Genomic DNA, 25,296 nt, shown 5'->3' on the forward strand with positions numbered 1-25,296 from the left:
ACCAGCTTGAAACTGCAGATGTAGAACATGAAAAACTGAACATGACAAGAAGCATGAGTGGGTAGAACCAGTTTATCAAACACCACTAACAAGTCACGATACAAGTCTTTTGTCCTGGTTATCATCAACTCACCTGCATAAAAAGAAAAGGTAAACATAGCAAATTAAATAATAACGAAAGAAACACATCTCATAATATCCTAGTATTTGATGCTATTCATTGTCTTCAATCCTGTATTGAATTGTAATGAATCACTTGTGTCTAATGAATAAGAGTGTAAAAAATTGCATTATAAAAGCATGAATAAGAAATCTGAAATCCTAACCGAAAAAATGCTGGAAATGCATAAGAAATCAGGCAATTTCTCTAAAGAAACAAAGGTAAATGGATTGAGCAGAATCAGTACGAGTTATGAAAAGAAAGTTACATTTGGCTAAACTAATGGAATGGATGAGAAAACTAGTGGATTTTTTTCCTTTTGGACTTCATGTGCTCCAACCTTGTAGACAGGATTTTACAAAGTTGGGGATAATATACGAACAAGACTGAGAACTGGTTGTTGGATAGAATGTTAAGAGGAGGAATAAATGTCTTTCTCAGGTTGATAAGCTGCAACTAGTGGGGCAACACAGGAATCAGTGTTTAACTACTGCTATTCAGGATCTAAAACCAGCAAAGCTTTCGTTAACCCAAGCATTAATTTTTACAGCACACGAAAAGCTGGAGCAGGCAGCATCTGTGGAGGAAGATGGACATGGACAATCAACATTCCCAGTTGAGACCCTTCATCTCGAGTCCAGATAAAGACCCAAGATGTTGACTGTCCATTTTCCTCCATAGACGCTACCTGACCTGACCTGTTGAGTTCTTCCAGCCTTTTGTGTTGCTCCAGCTTCCAGCAACTGCAGTCTCCTGTGTCCCCATTGTCTTTTCCAAACCACCTCTGAAGCTCAACTTAAACTCATAATCAAACCTACCTATTTTCACTTGCAATGAAAGTAGGACCATCATCACCAATTCCCAGTTGCAAGGAATGGAAAAACCCTGGTGCATGTTTACAATTTTTTTTCTGACTTTGGCTAATCTTATCCCTGAAACCTCGAAACTTCTGGACCCTTTGTGTGCCCCTACAAGCCCTTGCAGTAACATTTCTAACTTCTTGGGACCAGTTTTGGACTTGCCTACTAGAATTTCCTGACTAAATCTTTTTGACAATCTGTTTTTTTTTACACGTGCTGCACATTACATGCTCTCTTCTGTGAAACATTTGGATCTTCTGTGACTAAAAAGACTTCATAGAACAGCAAGTTACAATTAGTACCATTGACATAGCAAACATCCTTTATGTAGGCCAGCAAAACACACATCAGAATGTCCAATCGTTCAGCCACTGGGTGAGCCATCACATCACTATTCGGTAAGATCAAATTAGTTTTCTCATCTTCATCCTGTTGAGGAAAATTTCCAAAGTCAGCAAGTAGGAAAGCACAAGTAGATGGTATGTAATTTTACACTGTACCCTCCAAAATGACATTCTTCCCAGGAAACATTCTTTGAACACTATATATATATATAAAAAACAGAAAAAAATGCTAGAAGTACTCCGCCTCTTGCTAAGTAGAAAGAGAAATAGACAACATTGCAGGCTGAAAATCCTACATTGCATTGATTTTCAAATGATGTCAAGAGGAAACTGACATTCAGCAATCATTTTCATTACTTTTGTTCCAAATTTGTTTTGTCAATCAAATGTAGAGATGGAGTTCAAGGAGTTAGAGAGTCAAATTGATTACTAGTGCAATACACTTTCCAAGATCCAGACATAGTTTATGCATTAATTATTCAAAATGGCATGCCTTAAATTTACTTTCTGGATTCAAGTAATAGGTAATTTTTAAAACTCAGTCAAAAATGTACTGTACTGAAACAGCCATTTGATCCACCAGGACCTTTTTGCCTGTCTATACTAATCCCAATTTTTTTCTCAATAGGTCCATATCTTTCTAGGCCCTGCCTTTTTAAATACATGTCTAAATGTCTCTCAAAAATAGTGATTGCATCCAATTTCACCATATGCTCTAGCAGCATTCAATCTCTTGTGTTAAAGAATATTCCCCACAAATTCCCATTAAAACTCCTTCCTCTTATGCATGCCCTCATTGTTTTTTATAATCCTACCACGGGAAGAGTTCTTATAATTTTATTTTATCAGGTCACCTATCAGCTTTGTCTGCTCCAGGGAAAAAAGGCCCTAAGGCCCAGTTTATCTAATCTTTCTCTGTAACTTAAATTCTTCAATCTAGACAACATCCTGATGAATCTCCTCTGCACTCTATGCAGTGCAACTACACCGTTCCCATTTAATATATATTAACTGTACTATTGTGGAAAAACTACATAATATGAACAAAGGAAAGCACTAACAACAGAATTCCTGAACAGGGTCTTCCCTGATGAAGGGTCTCGGCCTGAAACGTCGACTGTACCTCTTCCTAGAGATGCTGCCTGGCCTGCTGCGTTCACCAGCAACGTTAAAGGACTGTTCAAATTGTGGTGTCATGCACGCGCGATCTTTAAATCCACCTTATTGACAAAATACAAGATAAAGGATAGGCTTTTCAATTTGGTAGCCAGGCCACAGACCTCGAAGAACACTGTCCACTGATTTCTAGCATTCTCTTTCACATAAATTTCCCTTTAACCATCAACTATCATTACTCCTTTATTGTAGAAGACCTTGTTTCCACCATAAAGCAGATAGCACAATTTTTACGGATAACCAGATAGGAATTGATGAATTAGTCAATTCACTGATAACATCAGAGAAATCCACAACAGCACATCCTATTAAAAATCTTTGTATCAATGATAATGACTCCCAGATGTTCATGTTTAACCTACATTTCCAAAGGCAGCCGTCTGAATTTCTCATTTAGAACCTGAGCAGTGGTAACTCCATCATTATTCTCATCTATACCATTTACCAACTCATACTTAAAAGGCTTATCAGGTACTATTCTGTGCTATCAAATTAATAATTAAAAACTAATCAGCACCACCTCCAGCATTTACCTAAAATGCACAGGACGGCAGTATCAATGCAAATAAGGAAAGGTACTTATGACCCACCCTGACTAATAAAAGTGGGAGAAGTTCATTAAAGGACTTAGCATTATAGGTGTATGTAAATTTGTGGCAATAGTGAGAGGTCTTGAGCAATAGCTCATTTGCTTGCATTCAATTATCAAGTTGAAAGAAAATCTTAAGAGCCAAAATACTTACCATATCAAAGAGGCCTTCCTCTATGCACGAAGAGGGCCCATTATCAGCGGCAGTTTCTTCTGCATCTTCAATATCATTGCGTGAGGCATTCACCTAAGAAAGTCAAAGGACCAGTATTACACATCCCAAAAGCTGAAACCTAATTGATTTTAAACTAAAGAAAAGTTGGGGCCTCATTAATAATAAACACCATTTCCATTAGAGCTTCCCCAGTGTATCGATAACACAAATTTCTTTTGGTTGTAGTTTTCCTTTCTCCAAAGCAAAGTAAAAAAAATATATATTTGGTTTTGCTTAATGGTTTCCTTCTTTCAGACATCCAAAACTGCTTTGCAGTCAAATATAATTATTTCAGTTTGGCCACCACTGAAATTTGTTAAACATGGGAGTCAATTTTCACACAGCTGGCTCCCATGTCATTGGTAATTTAATCAGCTTTTTTCTTAAATATTGATTGAGAGATAATATTAGTCAGGATATGGTGCAAGTCCCCTCTAAATTAATGCCAACATATCTTTCTTCAGCTGTCGCCACAGTTTAATATTGCTTCCAAATGCCTCATTCTCTCATGACCATCATGGATACATTGGGTCATTTTCCAGCATTCTTCAGACTCTGGATCATTTCTTAATAATAGAGACAGTTAGCTAATGTCTCGCAAGCATTTTTTTTATAAAAAGGGTGATAAAAATAGGGAATTTATAGACAAGTTGAAGACTGATATTGATACTGAGGAAAATGACACTAAAGATGCAATGGCAGAACATTTGGAATATAGTGATGGGAGTGGCCAAGTCACCATGGATTTCTGAAAGGGGAATTCTGCCCAACAAATTCTCTGTAACTATTGTGTATCGTAGAGTTGATTAAAGAAATTCTGAGAACGTGGGGTTTTCGCAGTTTCACAAAGAAACTGATGTGCAAAATTAAAGAACATGGGATTGAGTACCAAGTACTGATATGGATAGAGAACTAATTGGGAGAGAGGAAGTAGAGTAGGAATAAAAAAGTGTCCTTTTCCGAGTGACAGACAATGACAGTTCTTAGACAAGCATCTATTTAAACTACAATTTTTTCCAAAATAGCATTTAAAATTTTGAAAAGTGTTACTTTAAAGCCTGAAGTTCCATAGAAACATCAACAAGCACTAGTTAAAAATTTTACTTTCAGCTCCTTACATCCAGCTTTAATAATTTTTCTACGACCAGTTCCAAGATCTCCAGGCGCAACACTGGAAAATATATTGTGATCCTTAGTAAATTGTGCACATAACATTCCTAAGAAAAAAGATAAGAAACATGTATTTATACCCCTTTAAACTTCATACCATATTAGCTTCCTAATATCATATTAAAAGAATTAACCTCTCACAAAACTATAACTTTTCAGTTTAAAACACTTGATGATAACTATCTGGCTAACACAAAGGAAGGTTATTCTTTGTTAATTCTCATCTTCTGACAAAAAGGAAGCAGTCCAACTAATGCTAATAGCCTAGAAAAAAAATGCTGTGACATATGGAAGAAAATACAACACAACAGATTTGCTGGATTTATTAAACTATCCCTGCTTGAAACATTCAAATACAAATAGTTGTTAATACCAAAGTTAAATTTCTCTGCAAAGTTAGGACCATCAAGTCATTATACAACTTAATCACATTGGTCATAATTACTGTAACCATTTCTGTAGCATTATTGCTACTGTTAACATTATCCAAAACACAGAAAACACATTTCCCAATTTCAGGATCCATATTGTTGGCACCCCTTTATCAATCCAATTTATTTGAAATCTGTCAAAAATCTTTAATGGCTAGCTTTATTTATCACATTGTTCCCAAAGTGGTATCACAGGTAGACAAGGTAGCAAAGAAAGCTTTTGGCATTCTTGGCCTTCACCAGTCAAGGCATTGAAGATGGAAGTTGGATATTATACTGTAATTGTACAAGATGTTGGTAAGGTCACAGTAAGTATTTTGGTCACTCCGGTACAAGAAAGATGCCGCTAAGCCGTAAAGTTTCCGCAGAGAATGCGGAGAATGCACAAGGATGTTGCCAGGACTCAAAGGATGAGGTTAAAGGGAAAGTTGTCCAGGCTTGGACTGTATTCCTTGGAGTGCTGGAGTCTGAGGGGTGATCTTATGGAGACTTATAAAATCATGAGGGGCATCATAAATCATGTGAATGCACACAATCCTTTTCATAGGGTTAGAAATCAAGAACCAGAATACATAGGTTTAAGGGGAGAGGGGAAAGATTTAACCTGAAGGGCAACTTTTCACACAAAGAGTGATACATATATAGAACAAGTGGGTAAGGCAGGTACAATAACAAAACTTCAAAAGTATTTAGATAGGCATTTGGATATCAAAGTCTGAGTGAGATATGGGTCAAATATGAGCAAATTGAACAAGCTCAGATGGGCCTCTTATTCTGCATAGATGAGTTGGGCAGAAAATTGATGGTTTGGTTGGAAAGATGTAATTAAAACAACTTTAATCACTGACTAGCAACAATTAGTCACATTAAGTTAGTTATAATTAATTTGATAGGCTCACTAAGTAACACACATTTACAAATGTACCTACTTTAGGGCTTTTCCCTTTGGAGAGATGGATGATAAGTGACTTGATAGAGGTGTAAAAGATGACAAGAGGCATAGATCAAGTGGACAGCCAGAGACTTTTTCCCAGCACGGATATGACAAATATGAGGAGGCATAACTTTAAGGTGTTTTAAGGAAAGTATAGGGCGGATGTTACAAGGTAGGTTTTTAGAGAGACTGGTAGGTGTGTGGAATGCTCTGTGATGGTACAGGCAGATACATTAGGAACATTTAAGAAACTCTTAAATGGATGACAGAAAAATTTAGGACTATGTGGGAGACCAGGGTTACATTGAGCTTAAAGTTAAAGAGTTGGCACAACATCGTAGGCTGAAGGGTCTATACTGTGCTGTACAGTTCTATGTCCTATGTTCTTGAATTAAATAATAAAATTAAACTTACGCACCAGGGTTCTGGCGGATTTGTTAACATACGGAAACTTTTCAGCTAGTATCGGCATCAAAAATTGTGGTGTTCTGCCAAAAGAGAAAACAAGAAGCTTTGGTTCAATATGGAAATTGTAAAACTGAAGAGCTCCCACACAAATAACAACAGGCATCTGTTGAGCACCTTTAATATGGAAAAACATCACGAGACATCACAAGACTCAAAAAGATTGGATACTAAAGAGTGATTTGTTCCGTTTATTCATTACTAATTTATATCAGGGATTACTCAAACTCTTATGCCTGAAAGCATCATTCTTTGAAGCAAGAACAAACAGGAAGGATTAAACAATAGGGACCAAAGGCTTTCTCCTATGCTGGCCTAAAAGCAGTCAATTGAAACAATGAACAATTCCAAATCAACTTGTTAATTTTTACTTAAAATGCACAAATAAACAGTAAGAAATTTTCACAATCACTTTCCCAATGTTCTTCCACTATGAGACACCATAACATTTTAATTATAGCCACAAACAACAGGAATTCTGCAGATGCTGGAAATTCAAGCCACACACATCAAAGTTGCTGGTGAACGCAGCAGGCCAGGCAGCATCTCTAGGAAGAGGTACAGTCGACGTTTCAGGCCGAGACCCTTCGTCAGGACTAACTGAAGGGAGAGTTAGTAAGAGATGTAAGAGTTAGTAAGAGATTCTTAGGAATGTTATGTGCACAATTAAATCTCTTACTAACTCTTCCTTCAGTTAGTCCTGACGAAGGGTCTCGGCCTGAAACGTCGACTGTACCTCTTCCTAGAGATGATGCCTGGCCTGCTGCGTTCACCAGCAACTTTGATGTGTGTTGCTTAATTATAGCCACTCTGTTCCAGTTATGGCATCCAAACTTGCTCAACCAGAGAATGAATCAGTTTTGTTACCACTGATAATTGTGTTATGTCAAAGACTCAAAGTACATTTGTTAACAAAATACATATACAGAATACAACCCCAAGGTTCATCCTCCCACAGAGAGCCAGGAAAGAAAGAAACACCGTGGAACCCATTCAAAGAAAACATTGGACACCCAACAAGCGAAAAAAGAACAATTTGTTGTTTTGTGGTAGCAGTACAGTGCAAGACATAAAAAATTACTATTAAATTACAATGAGAAACAAATAAACACTGCAAAAGAGGAATAAAGAGGAGAAATACACATGAAAATCCTCTTGCCCCAAGGGAATTTCGTATATTTTAAACTGGAAGTCAACAAAATAGTTATAGAATGGAGTGAAACATTGATGAACCTGCAAAAGAACCATCTTCCCATTAAATATTTGAAATCGTACATACTTATGTGCTTTACCAAATAATACTCTATTCTCTTAGTGTCATTTCAGCCTTCCGTAGGATAAACTAAAAAAAATGAACTTAATAATGCTGCATTTTAATATTTTAATTATGAAAATGCATTTTATATTATAATGGCCAATCCCTGAGAAGTCTAAGCAATGGAGAAATCTGAATAATCCAAATTTTTTAAGAAACATGGTGTATTATTATATCCAGACTACAGCTAACACATTAACATATCTAAGCAATACAAAACTTACACACTAATGGGTAGAGAAAACATAGTGCAACACTGCCATCTACTAGTGGTGTACTGGAAAACCCTTCAACATTAATTCAAATTGCAGAAACAAATCTCAAATTGAGTCACTGCACTCACTTTCACTAATTATTTGATTAGCATACCTAATGCATACTGTAAATATGTATTTAATGAATATACATTTAATGTAATTCAGTTTTTCATTTGTGTATTATGTGTTTCATTGTACTGCTGCCGCAAAGTTAACAAATTTCACTACATATGCCGGTGATACCATTCTGATTCTGAACTACAGTAACTATAAACTAAGTTATCTTAAGCATCAACCTATAAAATCGGGTCAAATCATTCAGTTGATCCAACAGTTTGTCTGTGTTGTGAAGTACAGTATGCAGTTCGGAGAGTTAGCCCCAACAAGATAAATCCAAATACGAAATCTTGAGTTGAAAATATTCAGAATAAGTAAAAATCCAAATTGTCATTAAGTACGATTAGCACAACAACGGAATACTGTCCTGATTCCACACAAAACGTTTAAGTAAAAACCAATCTGCATAATGAGTCCTAAAGTAATTGTTGTTCAATTTAGAAGTGTACAACAAACTATATTACAACTATCTGCATCCAATTTTGTTCACTGACCTGTTACCCAATCTCACCCTCAATGACTCACTAGGTTGCTAATACCTAACCAGCAATTACATTCTCACTGCCTCATTAGTACTAAAAGGAAAACTAATCTGCTTCACTCAGATAGCACACTCAGCAGGACTGGGCTTTAACTCTGATAAAGAATGCAAAGAATTAGAGCTATAAAATCAAACTTCTCCCAAGAGATTTTCATCTTCAAAAAAAAATTTTTGCACAAACCAGCCAGTTCTAAACATAGTTAAGTTTTAAAACGATGAATTATTTTGTCCTGTAAATATACTTTAAAATAGTTAATGATAATGCTACGAGAAAAATTTAAAAGTAGCTATGAGATCAAAATTTGAGCTAATGAGGAATTCTATTCTCAGTCAAAGAGAAATACAGAGAATCTATATCTTCAATGTAGCCAATAGACTGGTCCGGGACTTATTTTCCATCTGGCATAGTTTTGCATTTTGTTGTTTGATTGTTGGGGTTTTTTGTATTGCTATATTTACGCTCTATTCTTGGTTGGTGCGGCTGTAACGAAATCAAATTTCCCTCGGGATTAATAAAGTATATCTATCTATCTATCACTTCATTAAACTTAGAAAATAAAGCAAATATATTAATCAGCAAAAAGAACTGTTTTTCCATTGTCCTTCATTGTGTACGCTCATTTAAACACTGTTCCACTTTACTCACTGAAAGTACAAATTAACTAAATAGCAATACAAGATACTTACGAGGGTACATATTTTGCTATCATCTGCAAAGCTCGATGACAGATGTCAAAATTTCGGGAAAGATCTATAAAGTAAAAATAAGTTAAGAATTTCTAACTGCTAATAAGGCATGGCAGATATATCCTTTAAATCAGGGCTTCCCAACCCTTTTTTTGCGTCATGGAGCTTTACCATTAACCAAGGGATCCATGGACCCCAGGTAGGGTACTCCCAATTTAAATGAACAGAACAAGAAAATGATTAATGGTACCTCACAATGCTTCTGAAAATCAATGCAATACATTACATTTGTTCAAAACATAGGAAACATTTAGCATAAGCATTGGTTGAAGAACATTCAATGGCTGGTCCACAATGACAAACCCACCATTCTGAACATCTAGATTCAGCAGAACTATAGATTATCAAACAGATCCAGATTTTCTCCCCAAGGCAACGTAGCAACAACAACATAGGATCCACTGTCTGCTGGTTTTGATAATTCAGTACAATTTATGAGGTAAAAGTTCTTAATATCTTCCTTCTGCGGAGTAACAATTACATTGGCAATAACAAACTGCTGGAGAATTTCAATGGATCCATGAGGGGGAAGGAATTGTCAATGTTTTGGATTCAGACTCTGCATCAGGACTAAGAGTGGAAGAAAGATAACAAGGTGAAAGAGGAAAGGGAGAGGCACGAGACAGGGGCTAGTAGGTAGACAAAGGAGGGGTGAAGGACGTTGGTAGATGGCGACAGGTGGGGGATAGGTGGAAGCAAATGAGGAAAAGGCAGATGGAGCCAAGTAGGGGAATTGGAAGATATAAAACAGAAACACAAACACTGCCAGTTTTGGAATGTAGAAAGGTAAATGATGAGACAAAGGATAGACAGAGAGGAAGGGAGAAGTGGACCAGGAAGTCAAGGATAAAGTAATCCTTGCAGAGGACAAAAAGAGGTGGGAAGGGGAAAAAGTATCTTCTGATGGGATCCTATTGCAGCTGGCAGAAATGCTGGATGTGGAGGCTACTAAGATGAAAGTCAAGGTCTAGGGGAACTCTATCTCTGTTGTTTTGCCAATTTTATTGCTCTCAATTCTAATATACAGTCACCTACAATGCAGCAAAAAAAAAATCCAATGGAAGTGATAGGAACCATAAATGACACTGAGTTTAAAGGCATGAATATAAAGCATTACAGTATCAAATTTAAAGCATCCACTCTTGAATAAAGATAAATGAAACTAATTAATTTAGAAATGAATGACAGATACAAGATGGTTGTCCTTGAATACCAAAGAACCATTACTGAGATTCGTGATACACTCACAAACATTATGAATGAATTACATATGGAAAGTATCCTGTACTAAAAATACTCCTATTTTCAAAGGTTGTAGAAAAAACAAAATATGCATCACACATCCATAGTTCCTGCAAATTAATTTCCAAGTGAAAAGCAGCTGAGAGAAATGTAAAATTCTTACTGACTAACATAATCCAAATGGACTGTTGAATACTTTACAAAACGTTATACTTGGGCTGCAGAGGAATTTCAAGTCTGTCCATTAAAGATTTTTCCCAAAGCGTAACGCCTTGGAGATTCCCAAACAACAGGAATTCAGCAGATGCTGGAAATTTAAGCAACACACATAAAAGTTGCTGGTGAACGCAGCAGGCCAGGCAGCATCTCTAGGAAGAGGTGCAGTCGACGTTTCAGGCCGAGACCCTTCGTCAGGACAAAGGGTTGGAGATTCATGGCTTCAAGGGTTGAAGCCTTGGAGATTCATGGCTTTTGGATAAGGGCCAAAATATAATGAAAGAAACCTTTTTTTTTAAAAAGGTTCAATTGAAAAAGGGGAATTTTAAGTGCATGGGGCATCAGTCATGGAATCCCTACAGATGATAACTTTCATCACCAATTAAGGCCAAAACGCAGATGATTCAAAATGACAAGTCTGCTGAATCAGAGACATAACAGTAAATACAAAATCAATTATGCAAAATCTATAAGGACAGAAAATAACAAATGAAACTGTCAAAATAATACATTGAAGCATAAGTTACCATAGACTGGAACTGCACTGGGAATATTGTTAATAAAATTTAGACTACGTGCTTCATTAGTTGGGTTATGCTTTTTGATTTAGGTATCAGTTTAAATTTTCAGGAAATATGTTTACTCATTACAGATACTAAAACAATGATTTGTATTCACTGTTCAAGCAGCATGTCTAAGAAAACTTACCATCATCTTCGTCCTCAGAGTCCGAGATATCCACACCATTTTCTTGGATAATGATTCTCGCTATAAAGCACAGATTTAAAAGGATTTATATTTAAAATATTGGGCTATGAAAATGAAGAGTTTACCATCAACTGCAAAATGATACAATTGTTTTTCTACTTTTCACCAGATGTCTAGTTTACTTTTCAAAATAAGTCACACTCCAGTAAATCCAGTACAGTCGTCAGTCTCTCCCATTTATCACATAACACCCTTTTTCAAACTTTCCCACAAAGCAAATATCATCGAGCCATTTTCCAGATGTTGCTCTCACCTGTCATTTACTTTCTGAATTGTCTATGTATCTGCTTAGTGAATGAAACAAACCCACACTACCAAGTGACAATAGTTTATGTAGATTCAAAACATACAATTTCATGCCTTCCACTACTCCAGCAAAGCATGGGGTCACAAACATTAGACATCAACATTCAGAACTTGAGTTGATCCCTCTTACTACCTCTTTCCAATCCATAGTGTCCAAAACTGCAAATCGCAAGTCAGGACCTTGCCCATTGTCAGCCAAATTAAATAATCACTGGTTCCCACTTCAGAAAATCTGTTCTACTTTAGTTGAATATCAGTCCCATTTTGTCTCTGTGCTACTGGGTTCAAAATCAGCACTAACTTTTCAAAGTGCCAGCTACAGAAAATGCCACCAAATCATCTGCACTTTCAGCAAAAGGCAATGATCTATAAGGAAGTAAACTTAAGGGTAAAAAAGTTTGTAGATTATAGTTGTTTACAAAAGCAAATCTATCAACACACACCCAACAAAATCATTCTGCACTGAAAAACAAGTACATGAAAAAAATTAAGTTTATTTTTTATTTAGAGGTACAGCACAGTAAAAGGCCCTTCCAGACCACTGAGCCCACACTGTCCAATTGCACCCATGTAACCAATTAATCTACTAATCCATACGTCTCTGGAATGTGGGAGGAAACCGGAGCACCCAGAGGAAACCCATGCAATCACAGAGAGAATGTACAAACTCCTTATAGACAGCAATGGGAATTGAACCCAGATCACTCGCACCGTAATAGCATTATGCTAACTCCTACACTACCTGCAGCTCACAGTTCTATTTTGTTGGTTTTCAGAACTGAGGCCATGATTAAGAGGGATGGCTGGAGACATTTGTATTGTGCCGCTAGAGGTGAAATTCTTAGACTGGCACAAGACAGACAAAAGTAAAAACATTTCCCAAAAATGTTTTCATTAATCAAGAACAAAAATTGGAGGTTCAAAGATGATCAGGAAAAAGTGATAAACAACTTCAACTGAAACACATAACCCAGCAAATACACTTTTTAAAATATAGGCTACCCTGTCAAATATATTGATGCCGATGTTGAAGATGTTCTACGAGTCTGTGGTGGCCAGTGCTATCATGTTTGCTGTTCTGTGCTGGGGCAGCAGGCTGAGGGTAGCAGACACCAACAGAATCAACAAACTCATCCGTAAGGCCAGTGATGTTGCGGGGATGGAACTGAACTCTCTCACGGTGGTGTCTGAAAAGAGGATGCTGTCCAAGTTGCATGCCATCTTGGTCAACGTCTCCCATCCACTACATAATGTACTGGGTGGGCACAGGAGTACATTCAGCCAGAGACTCATTCCACCGAGATGCAACACAGAGCGTCATAGGAAGTCATTCCTGCCTGTGGCCATCAAACTTTACAACTCCTCCCTTGGAGGGTCAGACACCCTGAGACAATAGGCTGGTCCTCGACTTATTTCATAATTTACTAGCATAATTTACATACTACTATTTAACTATTTAAGGTTCTATTACTATCTATTATTTATGGTGCAACTGTAATGAAAACCAATTTCCCCAGGGATCAATAAAATATGACTATGACTATTATATTAAAAATAAAGCAAATATATTTTTACCTGGTACAAACTTGGAGATGATCATATTGAGGCAAGACCTCAGGTAGACTGTCTGTGCTGACACTAAGTTGCTTAAAAAGGCCAAGTATTCCTCAACCACCAACACACTTCGACATAACCATGGCAGCTTCTGAAATACATTTAAGTAATCAGATAAGGCACTTAGTTCAATAAAATATGAAAGTTTACACATCTTAAACAAATCTTGTCAAGACAGAATATCAAAATGGCAAAATTACAGAACAAAGCCATCAATAAATGCTAGTCTACAGTGAAGCAAAGCAAAAATTCTATTTGTGAAATAAAATGTGAAAAAACTAACCAGTATTTTGCTAACGAGATACTCAAAATCTTTTGTCAGTTGTGTTACAGAGGCACGGAATTCCTGAAGCCAGTTGATTATTTGATCATCCTGAGAAGAGATGTGCATAGAATCAGAAATTTCAAACTTTGACAGAAATGACAGCTAATCAGTTCACCTAACTTCTGTCAGTACACCAAGACACTGATTGAAGTATTTTTTAAAAATCTATTTATATAGTGTCTAAAAATATCTTCTGAATGCCCCAGGGAATGTATTACAGCAAATCAGTTACTTTGAAGAGCTATCACAGTCATGAAGACAATGCCCCAGCCAAGCTGCACAATTCTCAAATAAAATGAATGTTGAACGTAGTGGTCCTAACAGTGCACCATGCATCACACAGCAGAGCCTGAAAAGATCATTCCCAAAAAGATTTTAAGGGTGTTAAGATGTAACAGGAGCATCACTGAATCAGCTCAAAAGGTCTCAATGTACCTCATTAAGAAGTCAAATCAGACAATGGCTCCAGATTTACACTAGACTGATTGACGTGATGCAAATGTGGTATTAGATTTGTCATAATAATGATATATGAATCAAATAATGATTGGTTAGTAATTGCAAGGGTTCAAGGACAAATAAACAAAATGCTAGCTGATAAAAAAACACAAGTTTAAAAACACTACCTTTATTTCGGGATCAACTAGCTGAGTCATCAGCAAATTATAATCTGCAGCATCCCCCTTAAGAGAAAAGCAGAATACAAATCAAACATCCAAATAGGCAATGAAATTTCCTATATGCAGATAGAAGTATTTTAATTTGTTTACCTGCTTATACTTCTTTAGAGTTTCAGAAACAGTTCCACCAAATCGAACAGTTTTCCTTGGTGGGGAATTAAGGAATTCACTCTCACCCAACATTGTCAATGAAAACCTTCAGAAAATTAGAAACAATTATTTGTAAATTGTATCCAGCTTCCTCTTTCCTCTTTCTGAATCTACAACACATTTATTTCCTCAAAGATCTGCCATTCAATTCCTGCAAACCGTAGCCCAATTGTCAACCTCCTTTCCTCAATTCAACATATCTCCTTGTCAGGAACTCTTAAGCACCAGTCTATTATGTGGCAACCTGTCAAATGCCTTCCAGACATCTAAATAAACTGCACCTATATGTTCTTTTCTATGAACACTAGTTGTTACAGCCTCAAAAGATTTCTAGCAAATTTGTCAAATGATTTATCTTTGTAAAACCATGTTGATTGGTTTGATTTCATTAAAACTTTCCAAATGACTAGCTTTTTCTTGCTTGATTAGTAACGAGAGCATCTGCTGGACCTCCACAGGAGGGTTTAACTGGTGGGAGGGGGGAGAATGCAAATCAGAAGTGAGGCAGATGAGACAAAATTCAATGTCTGCAGATGAGACAGGCAGCAGCATGACAGGGAGTGAAGAAAGAACGTTGAATTAAGTTGCATTTATTTCAACACAAGAGGCCTGACAGGTAAAGCAAACGAACTGAGGACATGAATAGCTGCATTGGATATTATCGTTACAGAAACAAGGCTAAGGAAGGGGCAAAGCTGGCAGCTAGATGTTCCAGGGTATGGGTGTTATGGTGGGATGGAGGTGGGGGAGAAAGGAAGGGCAGTTTCATTTCTGATTAAGAAGATTGTCAAAGTAATAGTCTAAGATGAAATTACTTAAAGATCATCCAGTGAGACTTTATGGGTGAAATTAAAAGGGGGTGGTCACTTTGTTGTACTATAGGCTCACTAATAGGCAATGGAAATTAAAGGAACAAATCTGCAGGGAGATTGCAAGAATAATCGAGTTTTCAGAGTAGAAGATGTTAACTTTCCTTATATAGACTATGAAAAACATAGTGGTAAGGGCTTAGATGGTATGGAATTTGTTAAGTGTGTTCAGGAAAATTCTCTTAGACGATATACAGAAGGCCCTACTAAGGAGAAGGCACAGCTTGATTTACTCTTGGGAAATAAGGCAGGACAAGTTACTGAGGTGTCAACGGAAGAGCACTTTGGGACCATAGATCATAGTCCTATTAGTGTCAAAATATTTATTTATTAAGAGATACAGTGCAGAATAGGCCCTTGCAGCCGTGTTGTCCAGCAACCACCAACAACCTCTGATTTTACCCTAACTTAATCACAGGTCAATTTACAATGACAAATTAACCTACTAACAAGTACGTCTTTGGACTGGTCTACAAGTTCCAAATTGGGCAAAATTTTGCCAGTATTAAAAAGACCCTTGCAAAAAGTTTATTGGAATAGGTTGCTTCCAAGCAATGGGAATTGGGAAGTAAGTGGGAGGTGTCAGAAACTCATGATCCGCATCTTCCTGGTAGAGTGAAGGACAAGGCTGTCAGGAACCCTGGACAACGAGGAATATTGATGCTCTTGTCAGGAAAAGTTGGGCATAGGTCAGGTATTATAGGTAGTTTGGATCATGGAGGACTTTTGGGGATACAGGAGTACACTCAGAAGGGCAAAAAGAGGGCATGAGACAGGGTTGACAAAGTACTCTTCAAAAAGATTTTATAAGTTGTTACGTACCCAGTAACGGGTTAAAGTAGTAGCAGAATTGGAAAACATCTTGGAGTCCGGTATTGCTGTTAACTAACGCTACTTTATCAGTAACTACGCAATACAGTAATATAAAATCAGATAAATCAAACAGGTTAGCAAAATTCATGCATATATAAGTGTGGAAGTATATAAAAGCCAAGCTTCTTCAAGCTTAGGAGGTAAATGGATACGTCTTACGATGATGGCTAAAGTTCAGTTTGGATTATTGAGTTGGGTAGTGTTGGGGGGGGGAGAGAGAGTGAGTAAGAGTGAGAGAGAGAGTGAGAGAGAGAGAGAAAGAGAGAGAGAGATATGTTTAGTTCTTCAGCTAAGTTGATGCCGTCGATTCTTCGTTGTCCTCCAAAATCCTTTAAAAGTCACCGAATGTGACTACAATAAGGGGACCGTCTTCTGTGGTGGAGTTATCAACCCAGGCGAGGGTTGGACACACTAATAACTTCCCACCGGTCACCCCTTTTCCTCACTGCGAGAGCCACTGATCAATTCTCCTGATCGATCCTCCAGAAACCCACCTTTCTGCGGGTATACAACAAAGCTCATCCAGTGTCCAAAACCATGTGTGTCTAACAACCAGCTGACCTTGTATTTATCTCTGCATGCTGAACACCAGCTGTCCATCAAGTAGCTCCTTCCTTCTCTCTCTGTAGGAACTCAGAAGCTGGCAGTGTCCTTGCAGAAATCCCAAACAAACTGTGAGCAGTCTTCACCCCTCTCTCTCTCTCGGTACCAAGCTGTTTGTGCTGTACAGCTGTACACTCTCTCTCTCTATTTTTAAAGGCACGGTCCATAAGGGATAATTCAGGATCCAGTCACAAAGTGAAAGAGAAGATTGACAGCTCTGGTTGGCTGCTTGCTTGTAGCCATTGTGTGTGAATACTTTGAAAAGGTGATTTTCTTCTTGAGGTCTATGCCACTGGAAACATTGGTTTACCAAAAGAGGACGAATATGGATCAAATCCTCGATTATCACAGCAATCACTTCAACTGCCACAAACAAAGTTGCACTCGAATGCTATTCAACCAAGTGGAAACAAACTGCAGCAGCGCAGACCTCAAGAAAAAAGAAGAAAATCACCTTTTCAAAGTACTCACGTTCAATGGCTATCCAAAATACTTCATCAGAAGGCGTCTCGTCCAGAGAAACAGCCATTTAACTCCTACTGAACAGACAAGAAAGCTAACCCAACCGTACGTCATAAATATTTCCCAAATGACAGCAAGAATACTCCAAGTAGACAGAATAATAGTAGCACATAAACTCAGCACAACCATCAAAACTCTTGTCTCAAGACCCAAAGGTCCAACAGCCCACATGGAGAGAACAAACGTAAAATACCAAATCCAATGTGGAGACTGCCCCAAACACTCTGTAGGGCAGGTGGGGAGAAAACTACCCACAAGGCTACATGAACATCTGCTAGCCATAAGAAGACACAATCCTCTGTCACCCATCTCAGAACATGAAGACCAAGAAAGACAGAAGTTCATCTGGGTAACTACAAAAACCCTAGCAGAAGCACAAAACAAGAAATCAAGAGACTTCTTAGAAACTTGGTTCTCAATGGAAGACTCTAGTAACAAGCATATTGAACTAGACGCAATTTACGAACCTTTGCACCTGCAGGATCGGGACTGAGGGATGAGCTGCAGACACCCAAGGCACCATCGCTCACAACGACTGATAACCAGGGAAACAGGCCAGCGTAAACCATTCAGCTATCTGATTGTCTGGGACCCAGAAGCCAACCAAACAGAACAATGAGTTGGACCAATATAAACCCAAGCACCCCCAGCAATAACACTCAATTGCGCACTGACGATGTCACCTCGACAAGGCGATGGAACATTTGCAACCTAACCAGCAGGCTTGGCGAATAACCCATCAAACATGATTTTATAAGTATATCAAGGGAGAAAAAGAGTAACCAAAGACAGAGTAGGACCTCTCTTTGTGTGGAACCTCAGGAGATGGGTGAGGTCCTCAATGATTATGTCTCTAGTTTTTATGTGGAGAAGGATATGACAACCTTGGAACTTGCGATAGTTTATAGGGATGTCTCGGGGATAGTCCACATTACGGCATAGGAGGTACTGGATGTTTAAAACATATGAAGGTAGGCAAGTCACTAGGTACATCCAAGTATACTGTGGGAAGCTACAGAAGAAATTCTGGGAGCCCAGGCTGAGATATATGCATCAGCATTAGCAATGGGTGAAGTGCTGGAAGACTGGAGGGCTAATGTTGTGTCTTTACTTAAGGACTGCAAAGAACATGGAAACCACGAACTAGTAACACTGACATCTGTGGAGGGTAAGCTACTGAAGGAGATTCTGAGGTTTAAGATATGCCAGCCCTTGAAAAGACTGGGGTTGATAAGGGATAGTCAGAATGGCTTTGTGCATGGGAGATCATGTGTCACAAATTTGAGTTCTTCTGAAAAAGTAACCAAGTTTGATGAAGGCAGGGTGTTACACATGGTTTACATGGACTTCAGTAAGGCCTTTGATAAGGTTCCACATGGTAGGCTGCTATGGAAAGTTAGGTCACATGGGATCGAGGGAGAGCTAGCTAATTGGATACAGAACTGGCTCAAAGGTGAAAGCAGAGGGTGACTGTCAAGATGAAGCTACATTCAGGTTGGAGGAACAACACCTTAAATTCCATCTGGGTAGCCTCCAACCTGATGGCATGAACATTGACTTTCAAACTTCCGCTAATGCCCCACCTCCCCCTCGTACCCCATCCGTTATTTATTTATATACACACATTGTTTTTCTCTCTCTCCTTTTTCTCCCTCTGTCCCTCTCACTATACCCCTTGCCCATCCTCTGGGTTTCCCCCCTCCCCCTTTTCTTTCTCCCTAAGCCTCCTGTCCCATGATCCTCCCATATCCCTTTTGCCAATCAACTGTCCAGCTCTTGGCTCCATCTCTCCCCCTCCTCTCTTCTCCTATCATTTTGAATCTCCCCCTCCCACTTTCAAATCTCTTACTAGCTCTTCTTTCAGTTAGTCCTGACGAAGGGTCTCGGCCCGAAACGTCGACTGTACCTCTTCCTAGAGATGCTGCCTGGAGTGCTGCGTTCACCAGCAACTTTGATGTGGGTTGGTGATAATGGGAGATTGTTTATCAGACTGGAGATCTCTAACTATACTGGACAGCAATTTTTTTTTTGAAAGTGTTGCTTCCTCAGAAATTATTTGTGTTTACGATAGACCACTTGAAGCTGAACACAAATACAATTTCCGGTTACTTATATCATGTAGGAATTTGGAGAAACAAGAAATTAGCAACTATGTGGGCAGCACTCGCAAGAGGGCACCACTCAAGCTACGATTCAACACAAAGAGCAATACCCACAGAGTCTCCCGAGAGGGGGGCAGGATGAGAGACTCAACGGGACGGTCAACCAGCAACGGCCAGGACAGGAAACACGACTATGAGGAAGCTAAAGCAAACAACACTGACCAAAGAGGAATTCACGGTAAGGTGTCATTGTGGGAAAGTCTGTAAAAACATCAGCGGGCTCAAGATAAACCAGAGCAGGTCTAGATGTGGATCAATTGTGACCCAAGTGCAGCGCACAGACTTAGTATCCAGTGAGACGAAGGAGAATCCCAGCCAGAAAGCACCGCACAGAGCTGAAGATCTCTCCATACTCGAGTCGCCTCAGCACCAAATAACGGACCAAGTGAGTTCCTCTTCCGCTACTGCAATCCATTCGTCAAGGAAAGACAGGATCAAATGGCCTAGATTGTCAGACAACATCACCTGGATGCAGTTCGATGATGATTTAGACGGCATCCTGGAAGTTGCCCTAGCAGGTCCAGGACACAGAAAGATCGAATCACTCACAGCCATAGCGTACAATCTAGCTAAGGAATGATTCGGCCCAATGGAGCGGAAAAGCCTGCCCAAGTTATCGCGGCATCGAAATAGGAGGGAAAGGGAGATTCGTCGCTTGAGAGACGAATTAAAGACGCTCAACAAGAGGTTTAAAACCAGCTTACCGGCCGAAAAAGAAGGTATCAAGGACTTAACCAGTATGCTGCGGGAAAAGCAGTGCAAATTCTGGAGGGTCTACGACAGCAAAAAAAGAAGAAAGAGAAAAGGCGAGCGCAGTTTGTGAGAGATCCATTCAGCTTCACCAGGACTCTTCTCGGCCAACAAAAGTCCGGTACACTATCCAGCTTGAAGCCAGAGGTAGAGGAGTTCCTGTGGGAGGCACACAGCGACCCACGGAGGGGTCAGGGACTAGGAACCAATCGGGCTGTGCGTAGACCGGAAAAACCATCAATTGAGCTGAACGTGAAGGAGCCTACGTGGCAGGAAATCCAGGACATCATCTGGAAAGCTAAAGCATCAGCTGCCCCAGGCCCAAGCGGCATACCTTATAAGGTGTGTAAGAAATGCCCAAAACTTCTTTGGAGGCTGTGGAAGGTCATGAGAAAGACCTAGGCCAAAGGTACTATTCCATCAAGTTGGAAACTGGCACAGGGATGCTTTATTCCAAAGGAAGAGGATTCTTCCACAATTGCCCAGTTTAGGACAATTTCTCCCCTTGATGTGGAATGTAAGAATTTCTTTTCTGTGCTCATAAGAAGGCTGACTTCTTACATGACGCAAAACCGCTATATCAACACATCCATCCAGTAAGGCGGTATTCCAGGCTTTTCGGGGTGTCTGGAACACACCTCAATGATTAGCCATTTGATCCATGAGGGCAAGCAGAAAAAAGGCGACCTAACAGTTGTCTGGTTAGACCTTGTGAACGCCTGCGGGTCTTTTCCACATGACCTCATCCTAGAAGCACTTGACCACTACTATATCCCAGTGGCTATACGAGACATGATCACCAGCTACCTAGGAGGATTCAAACTCAGATTTACATCAGCCCATTTCACAACTAGTTGGCAGGACCTCCAGAAGGGGATTCCAACAGGGTGCACCATCTCCCCCATCCTATTTATTACGGGAATGAACCTCCTAATATCAGCAGATGTAACCCGAGGCCCAACACTGGAGTCGGGCATTGTTCAGCCAGCTCTACGAGGGTTAATGGACGACATCACTATAATAACTGTGTCACATGTCCAAGCAAGACGAGTATTGGAAACCCCGGGTAATGTAGCCACTTGGGTGAGGATGTCCCTCAAGGCCAAGAAGTCCAGGTGTATGGTGATCAAAAAGGGCAAAGTTATAGCAAGTTTAGCCTCCAAGTTCAGGGTGAGGTCATCCCTTCCATTGAAGATAACCCAATAAAGTGCTTGGGGAAGTGGTTTAATGTGTCACTGACAGATGGGGTCAATGTCACCAATGCTGTGAAGCAGACAGACGAATGGCTGAAGAAGATCGACAAATCCAGACTTCCCGGTAAATTCAAGACCTGGCTGTACCAACATGGCATTCTGCCCAGGTTTCTCTGGCTCTTCACACTTTATGAGTTCCCCATGACTGCCGTAGAGGGCACTGAGCGTAAAACCAACAAGCACCTGCGGAGATGGTTGGGAGTTCCCCCAAGCTTCTCTTCAGTGGGCCTCTATATTCGATCTGGGCAACTGCAGCTTCCCCCGTCATCTGTTGTGGAGGAATTCAAGGTGGCAAAATGCAGAGCCTTATTAAGCTTGAGAGATTCCAATGACGTCTTGGTAAAGCAACCAGGCGTTACAACCAGATCTGGACGCAAGTGGGCAGCCAATGTAGCTGTGGAGGCAGTGTGTTCTCTGAAGCTGCGCGAGATCATTGGCAATCCCTGCATCGGGCGGCAAGGCCTTGGCTCAGTTGACTTCCAGCAGTGAGGAAACGCAAGCATAAGGAACAGGCGAGACATGGTACAGACTGAAGCACAGATCTGTGAGGAAGAGAAGCGGATGTCAAAGGCAGTGGAACAAGGGTCCCAGGGTGCCTGGACAAAATGGGATCTGCCCATGCGCAAGATCTCATGGGCAGAGTGACGGAGACTGGAGCCCTTCCGTATTTCCTTCCTCTTGCGATCCGTGTATGACACCCTTCCTTCACCATTACATCTGTACACATGGGGGATGAGAGAGGACCCGAACTGTAAGCTCTGTGGTCAAAAGGGGACACTGGCTCATATACTGTCCGGGTGTAAAACAGCTCTAACTCAAGGACGGTATAGGTAGCGCCATGATAAGGTGCTTCTGGCTCTTGCTGACACACTAGAGCGGGAGAGATGCAAGAAGAGGACGGCTGGCACAGACTTGAGGAAGGCCATCACCTTCATCAAAGAGGGAGCTAGGCCTTTCGTAACCAAACAACCAAAGCCCAATCTGCTGCTAACGGCCAAGTCCTGGGAAATGAGGGTCGATGTGGGAAGGAGGATGTAGTTCCCGGATGTGGTGCACACAACCCTACGCCCGGACATTGTACTGTGGTCAACCGAAGACAAGAAAATAATTCTGGTTGAGCTGACTGTGCCATGGGAGGAGGGATGGGAAGAGGCCCATGAGAGAAAGGTCTTGAAGTACCAACCCTTAGTGCAGGAGTATAAAGACAAGGGATGGCAGGCATGTTTGTTCCCTGTGGAGATTGGCTGCAGAGGTTTCCCAGCCAAATCAGCATGGCGGTTGTTGTCAGATTTGGGTCTGGATGAAAGAAGCGAAAAACAAGTAGCTCATAGGATGGGGGAAGAGGCAGAATGAGCCTCTTGTTGGATTTGGAGTAGGTGAGAGGAGGGGAGCTGGAAGCCAGGAGCAGATGGGCAGTGATTTGGCCACCACTGCGGCCCATCAACTGGAGAGTGTCGTGGTTAAGGGTTGAAACACTCTGTGAAGGTTGGGAACCACCTGATGATATCTGCTCCTGGCTGAAGGCTACGGTACCTAATAAGGTATCTGGAGAATGCACCCTAACAGGTGTATGTAACAAGCAAACAATATATATTTAGTTGCACAACGCTGCTGACACTTTGCAATAGCTCAGCTAAGCTAAAAATGTTTTGTTGATGATTTTCATTTGTTTCACCAATTTTAAAAAAGTAATCTTGCTTAAAATATTAAAGAAATGTGTCATCTTTAACTTTATGCCTTTTGGAAATCAAGTCATATTTTACTCGCTCAGCTATTCACAGTAACAGAAATTTTGATCGGGGCGCCCAAACTATTGCATGCCACTGTACATGTAAATGCAATGCATAGAAGTGTGTATGAGTGAGTGAGTGTGTGTGTGTGTGTGACTTGAATTATGAAATGAAATAAAAAATATAGGCTATTTCCAAAGAATGGTGCATGATAGGGAAGTTTCATGGTGGCTTTCATAATCATCAGCCCAAAATCCATAATACATCCAAAAGTATTCAGGAAGCAAAGTCTTTGTTCTTCAGTGCTATTGGTATTTCCCAGGGGTTGATATTAGTTCCAGTACTATTTGTCACCTATATCAGTGATTTGTAGGATCAAGTGCTCTTAACAGTGAAGGTGGACATCAGGGTTTACTGAGGGATCTTGATCAGCTGGATTAGTGAGCCGAGGAATGGCAAATAGGCTAAGAACAATGTGTTGCAATTGGAAAGACAAATCAAGGTAGGATATTCATAGTAAACGGTACAAATTGGAGAATATTGTAGAACAGAGGGACCAGAGGATGACCAGTATATGGAATGAGAGGTTTTTTGATAAAGGGTCTAGTTCTTTCCCGGCATATACGACAAGCGACCTCTTTCTTGGCTTCAAGCCGGGTACAGGTATTGATTATAACCAACAGAATCATGTCCGGGCAAGTCTAGTAATACCACCGGACTAAACTTGCCCAGGCATCATCCCTGAAGATGGCAGAGTCTGTCATCAAAATTGATACCTGTACCCGGCTTGAAGCCAAGAAGAGTCTTCTGAGCTGTTTTTGTTCTTCTTCCCCTCTGCCATTTGATTTCTGAATGCACATTACACACATGAAAAGCACCTCACTACTTTTTTTGCACTATTTAATCTAGCTCTTTAATATATATACACTACTGTAAGCTCTTAAATATATATACCACTGTAATTTACAGTTTATTTTTCTCTATTGTTACATATTGCTATGTACTGCTGCCACCTGGACAACAAATTTCACGACATGCCGGTGATACTAAACCTGATTCTGATTCATAGGAAGTGGTTGAAGCAGATACATTAATGACATTTAAAAGGTACTTGTGTAGGTATGGATAGGAAAGGTTTGCAAATATGGGCCAAATGCAGGATAATAGGACTAACTTAGATAGATATCTTGGTTGGTATAGATCAAAAGCAACAACCAGCCTGTGACAACACTGTATGATTCTACTTGCCAGCAACTGGTGTTAAGAGCCTGATCATAGCAAGGAACAATCTGTCAAAAGTTTATTAAACCTCTTTGATCTACCCTTGGCAAGAAGATCGACATTTGCACAAATACATTTACTCTTCTACCTATCTTTTCACAAGAGAAGCCATCAAAATATTCACTTTCCTAGTTACGTGCTGCACTTGTATAGTAACTATGGTTATGTCCCCAGCGAGTCCGTATTTAACATCCAGTCAAATCGACTTAAAACCAACCCTCAACTCTACAGCCTTATCTTTAGAGAAGAAACGCCAGGACCGTTTATGTCCTTGCTTCCCTTTCTCTAGATATACGACCAAGTTGCCCGAATGGCTGTAATCACGGATGGAAGGCTAACCGTGCCAGAGTTGAGACGGGGGTCGGGGGTCGGGGGTCGCCCACTCACCGCAGGAGAGGGCGGCCAGGAATCGCGTTCTCGGCGGAGATGGCGGGGGGGGGGCGCAGTCGCGCTCTCGCCCGGGGCTGGGGGACGGGACGGCGGACAGTGATCGGGCGGGGAGGGGGCGCAGTCGCGCTCTCGCCCGGGGGTGGGGGACGGGACGGCGGACAGTGATCGGGGGGGGCGCAGTCGCGCTCTCGCCCGGGGGTGGGGGGGGACGGCGGACAGTGATCGGGGGGGGGGCGCAGTCG

General features: G+C 40.3%; 1 protein-coding gene across 1 annotated transcript in view; it reads right to left on the reverse strand.

The window, feature by feature from the left end:
- Window positions 1–25,296, reverse strand: part of rrn3 (RRN3 homolog, RNA polymerase I transcription factor) — a 39,445-nt gene that overhangs the window by 13,776 nt on the left and 373 nt on the right. Inside the window, exons 2-12 of the mRNA XM_063059091.1 lie at window positions 14,562–14,667; window positions 14,418–14,474; window positions 13,750–13,839; window positions 13,428–13,557; window positions 11,487–11,546; window positions 9,261–9,324; window positions 6,297–6,366; window positions 4,462–4,560; window positions 3,284–3,376; window positions 1,323–1,449; window positions 3–133 (exon numbers count right to left, since the gene is read on the reverse strand). Coding sequence (XP_062915161.1) covers window positions 3–133; window positions 1,323–1,449; window positions 3,284–3,376; window positions 4,462–4,560; window positions 6,297–6,366; window positions 9,261–9,324; window positions 11,487–11,546; window positions 13,428–13,557; window positions 13,750–13,839; window positions 14,418–14,474; window positions 14,562–14,654 — 1,014 coding nt within the window. The 5' untranslated portion in view covers window positions 14,655–14,667. The remainder of the gene's footprint in view (window positions 1–2; window positions 134–1,322; window positions 1,450–3,283; window positions 3,377–4,461; window positions 4,561–6,296; window positions 6,367–9,260; window positions 9,325–11,486; window positions 11,547–13,427; window positions 13,558–13,749; window positions 13,840–14,417; window positions 14,475–14,561; window positions 14,668–25,296) is intronic.

Source organism: Mobula hypostoma, chromosome 9, assembly GCF_963921235.1.
Source record: "Mobula hypostoma chromosome 9, sMobHyp1.1, whole genome shotgun sequence".
NCBI classification, from domain to species: domain Eukaryota; kingdom Metazoa; phylum Chordata; class Chondrichthyes; order Myliobatiformes; family Myliobatidae; genus Mobula; species Mobula hypostoma.